General features: G+C 63.9%; 1 protein-coding gene across 1 annotated transcript; it reads left to right on the top strand.

The window, feature by feature from the left end:
• The first annotated feature begins 639 nt into the window (after positions 1-639).
• LOC136103251 (ubiquitin carboxyl-terminal hydrolase 36-like) lies at positions 640-4774 on the top strand. Its single transcript, XM_065841223.1, has 10 exons — positions 640-889; positions 963-1184; positions 1896-2006; positions 2300-2402; positions 2733-2800; positions 3182-3252; positions 3436-3518; positions 3842-3953; positions 4240-4380; positions 4670-4774. The coding sequence occupies exons 1-10, from the start codon at positions 640-642 to the stop codon at positions 4772-4774; spliced, it is 1266 nt and encodes a 421-aa protein (XP_065697295.1).
• Positions 4775-4988: the final 214 nt, after the last annotated feature.

Genomic DNA, 4988 nt, shown 5'->3' with positions numbered 1-4988 from the left:
TTAATAAAATAACAAAATACTAGTAGACTTCTAGTAAGTATACATAAACCCATCATAACTCCCTCGCCCTTCTCCTCAGGACTGCTCAGCCGGTCACATCCCAGCCTGTCCCGGGACACCAGGTTTGCTCTGCCCCCAGCGCACACCTTGCGTCTTGGCCTTGTAAGACCTGCAGAGGCTTTTGTTGGCCAAATCCACCACTGCTTCAAGGTTCCCCTGCGCTGAAACTACCGTGTGTGACCATTTGATGATTCTGGGCCACTGCCTCAAGCAAGTGAAGAGTTCCAGCGGTGCCGGGCCGGGGGTCGCGGGCACCCCCAGGGGCGAGAGCACCGAGCAGCCCAGCGCTCGTGCGGGAGGCGCCAGGGCGTGGTCGGAGCGCGATGACGTCACAACAAGCCCCGACCCGGCAGGCTCCACCCCTGGCGTTGCCGGGGACGCGCAGGCGCAGCTCAGTCCTGTTCTGGACGCGGAGCGGAGCGGACGGCGAAGGCGAGGGGAGGAGTCAGTGGGCCGAGCCGAGCGCGAGCGACCGCAGCGAAGGGCGGGACTTAAGGAGGAGGCGCGGGAAGCGTGCGTGGTGCTGGAGAGGGAGCGACCAGTGTGACCTTGAGGCGCTGGCACGTGCGGTGACACGCCATGGCGGGCACGGCGAAGCCGAGGGAGCTGCTGAACGCGCGGCGGGACGCAGGCGAGGCCGGGGCGCTGGGCCGGCTGCTGAGCGCCTCGGCCAAGAAGGTGCTGAAGCGCAAGATCGAGTTCCAGCCCGCCAGCCACGGCTTCTCCGGCCAGCCGGAGCTGCTGCGGGCCAAGTACCTGCTGCTCAACCCCCGCACCGAGCCCGCCGAGCACCCCCGCGGCGCTGAGGAGGGACAGCCGGGCAAGCAGGGTGGGTGCAGAGGGCCGGGGGGCTCTCCCTGCGCTGCGCAGCCCGCGGCTCACCCGCCTCTCTCTCCCCGCAGGTGGCGTCCGGACCCCGGGGCGCCACGGGGATGGCGTCCCTGCGCCCCAGAAGGGGCTGTTCCCCGCAGAGCGCCTCGCCATGAAGTGGCAGCGTGTCCAGCGCATCGGCGCCGGGCTGCTCAACCTGGGAAACACCTGTTTCCTCAACGCCACCCTGCAGTGCCTCACGTACACGCCACCGCTCGCCAACTACCTGCTGTCCAAGGAGCACAGCCGCACCTGTGAGTGGGGAGGGGAGCGCCCGCCTGTCCCGGGGCTGCGCTCAGCACCCTGTGCACGGCTCTGCCCGTTTCTCCATGGAGAGGACATTCCTGCGTACGGGAGCATCCACTTTTCCTGGCCGTAGCAGTGTTCCCGAGCTCTGCATCCTGCATCTGAGAGGCTTTCTCTGTGCTGGACACAGCCAGGACTAAGATGGGCCCATGAGGGTCTGCTGGTTCCTGGGGCTGAGCAGGGGGGTCCCAAACAGTCCCTGCCTGTGTGGACCTTGTGAGCGCAGGGCACGAGGCTGGGTACAGGCTGCAGGTGCTGTTCACGGGTGGCTTTGAAGGGGAATCTGGTGGGGGGCTCTGCTCCGAGCCGTGACCGAGCGGAGCACATGGGGCTCACAGCCCTGTCCGTACAGCTCCGGTGGGATGGGGCCCTCAGGGCTGACCTGTGGGCTCCTCATCGAGTCCCTGTGTCCTGTTTCCCCTTCACGTGGATGCTGTCCCATCTGGGGGGTTGCAGCGACTGGTGCTGTGACTGGGGCTGCGCCAGCCGGGGTGGTGTGTGCTGGTCCTTTTGACCCTGGGGTGCCCCAGAGCTCTGTTGCAGCGCAGAGCTTGTAGGAAAACTGAGTCATGCTGGACCAGAGATTCCCTGCCCCCTGTACTGCCTCCATCTCTCCTGGGTTTGTCCTCAGTGTCCCGTCTTCTCCTCTCCCACTCCAGGTCACCAAAGTGGCTTCTGCATGACGTGCGTCATGCAGAACCACGTCACGCAGGCATTGGCGAACAGCGGCAGCGTGATAAAGCCAGCGTCCTTTGTCCGAGACCTCAAGAGTAAGGATGGCTGCCCTCGCGTCCCCTCCTGTAGCCGTGCAGGAGGACAGAGACTATTGCAGGAGCAGAACCTTTGAGATCAGGGCAGGTCTTGGCAGAGGTTCTTCTGAGATGACTCACTGAGCCCACCAGGGCCTTTGAGGGCCGTGTGGGGCTTCCCCCACAGCCGACATGAGTCTGACGTCTGGTTTGGGCTGAGGGAGCTCAAACCCCGCAGCCCCTGCCCCGAGGGAGGGGGGAGGACCTGCATCTGTTGCAGCGCGTGCTGCGGCTGATCCCTCCCTGTCCTGCAGAGATCGCCCCGCACATCCGCTTGGGCAGGCAAGAGGACGCGCACGAGTTCCTCCGTTTCACCATCGACGCCATGCAGAAGGCCTGCCTGCCCGACTGCACCGAGTATGTGGGGCCTCTGGTGGCCGTCACTGCCCTTGTCTGCTGGTCCCCTGTGCCCGCGGGAGGGGACTGTGGGGTGAACGTGTCCCCCGGGCTGGGCTCATGACGGAGGTGCTGACTCCAGGGTCTGGGGCACATGGCCCAGCTCTCTGCCCCTCTGTGACACAGCTCTGGGCTGCTGTCTGCCTTCTCCTGACACCTCCACCCCAGCACAGCTGCGGTTCTGTCCCCAAATCCTGTGACCGGGCTGGGTTTGGATCCCGAGGACGCAGCGCTGGCCCGTGAGGGTGGCTGTTGGGGCGGGCGGTGTGTGATCCGAGCTGCCGTCTCTAGGTTGGATCGCCAGACCCAGACCACTACCCTGATCCACCAGATCTTTGGCGGTTACCTGCGGTCCCGTGGTGAGTGCTGGCTGCCAGGGCCTGGGCCTGTGACTCTCAGGGCTGCTGTTTCCCCAAGAGCCTCGCAGTAACTTGGGAAAATCACTAAGCACGTGCAAATTATCCAGAGCTGCATCTGGTCAGTCTTTTGGTATCTGTGGGTCCCGAAGCTGCTGGCTGTGGGTCCCCAGCTCATTGCCACCAGCAAAGGAACCCACGCTGCCAGCTGTCCAGCAACACTTGTTGTCCCAGCACGCAGCGGAATTGCCAGACTGCGAATGCTGGTGCTGCCGTCCCAGAGCCCAAACCTGGAGAGGGGGAAGCCGGCAGCTGCCCGCGCTGTGCTGGGGGGTGGTGGTGCTGTGTTGTGCCAGGGTGTGCTCACTGCTCTTTCTCTTGCAGTGAAGTGCTCGATGTGCAAAGGAGTCTCGGACACATTTGACCCCTGTCTGGACCTGCCGGTGGAGATCACGGTACCGGGGCAGGGTCAGGTGGGGAGGAGCTCTGCTCTGCAGGGGATGTTCCTGCAGCTGCACCGCTACTGCTCGAGGCTGTTTAACCTGCCAGTGTCGGGCACGGTGCAGGCAAGAGGGAATCAGCTTCTGTTGTTGCGCTGCCTCCTCTGCCTGGCCCTGACCTCTCCTCTGTCCTGGCAGCAAGCCGCAAACGTAGAGCAGGCACTGGAGCTGTTTGTGAAGCCAGACCTGCTGGGCGGAGAGAACGCCTACCTGTGTGACAAGTGAGTGTGCGGGGCTGGGGCGGGAAGGGGCCGCGGGTGTGCTGGTGGGAAGCAGGAGGGCAGCTGCAGTACACGAGGGCTTCTCTACCTGCTCCACCTCTAAATCATGAGTTATGTGGCTGTGAAGCCTGCGATGAAGCCTGTCTCTTCATCTCGCTCCTCTTGTGACGGGGACCTGAGCCAGCAGACCTGGCCATGAGGAGGTGCCCTGGAGCGGTACCTGCTCTCAGCAGGGTCATTTCCGTGGGGTCTGTGGCTTGTCCAGGGCTGACAAGCACCTGGGTGGTGGAACAGCGTGAATAGCTCAAGCTCTCCCTGTGCAGATGCAAGAAGAAAGTGTCGGCAACCAAACGCTTCACCATCCACCGAGCGCCCAAGGTTCTCACGCTTGCTCTGAAGCGTTTTGCCGACTTCACTGGAGGCAAGATCACAAAGGTGAGTGCTCGGCAATCCAGAGCGGGGCTGTGTCCTGTCCTGAGGCCCTGCTGCGCCGAGCAGGGTGGGAGGTGGTTCTGTGCGCGGTGCGAGCTCTACCGCAGCCCTGCAGCCCTTCCCCAGCTGTGCGCCGCTGTGGGAGTTTGGCTCATCCCGGCATCTTCCTCACCGTGGGCTCTGCCTGGGGAGAGCGGGTTCCCCCTCCCTCGCGAGACGGGACTCGTAGGACAGCTGAGCTGCTCTTGCCATCTGCTGTGCCGGCTCCTGTGACATCCTCTCTCCGCAGGACGTGGGCTACCCTGAGCTCCTGAACGTCCGCCCGTACATGTCCCAGACCAGCGGGGATCCGGTCATGTACGGGCTCTACGCGGTGCTGGTGCACTCGGGGTACAGCAGCCACTCAGGACACTACTACTGCTACGTGAAGGTGAGCCCAGGGAGCTCTCTTGGCACCTCTCTGTGCTGGGGCCCGGCGGGTGCTCGAGGGTCCGTGTAATGCGCAGACAGGAGGGTGCTCAGCAGACGCGCGTGGTGTGGAGCACTGGGGGGTACGGGCTGTGCTCCGTCACAGGAAGTGTGGAGTTCTGCTCTCTCAGAGACCCCTCACCTGCCCGGGCCCCCATGGGGCTTTTGGGGAGCGGAGCTCTGCCAACGAGCGCTGTTCCTGCTGCTCCTCAGGCCAGAGCGTCCCAACCCCGTTCTCTCTCCCTCCGCAGGCCAGCGACGGGCAGTGGTACCAAATGAATGACAACGTGGTCCGCCCCAGTAACATCAAAGTGGTCCTTAAGCAGCAGGCGTATGTGCTGTTCTACCTCAGGTGAGCGTGCCCTGTGTCCCCAGCCCCTCTGCCCCTGCTCAGCATGTGGGACAGGTCTGGGGCCACGTGCCTGGGTGTGGGAAGGAGCTTGGCCCAGGTAGCCCCAGTGCCCACATGCATGTGCTGGTTCAGGGGAGGGTGGCAGGGAGAGCTCCAGCCCCTTGTCGTGGTTTTGCTGCACCTCCAGAGCTCCTCACTTCCTCGGAGCTTCTGGCTCC

The sequence above is a fragment of the Patagioenas fasciata genome, chromosome 7 (assembly GCF_037038585.1).
Source record: "Patagioenas fasciata isolate bPatFas1 chromosome 7, bPatFas1.hap1, whole genome shotgun sequence".
Classification (NCBI taxonomy): Eukaryota; Metazoa; Chordata; class Aves; order Columbiformes; family Columbidae; genus Patagioenas; species Patagioenas fasciata.
This window is presented reverse-complemented; position numbering and strand designations above follow the sequence as displayed.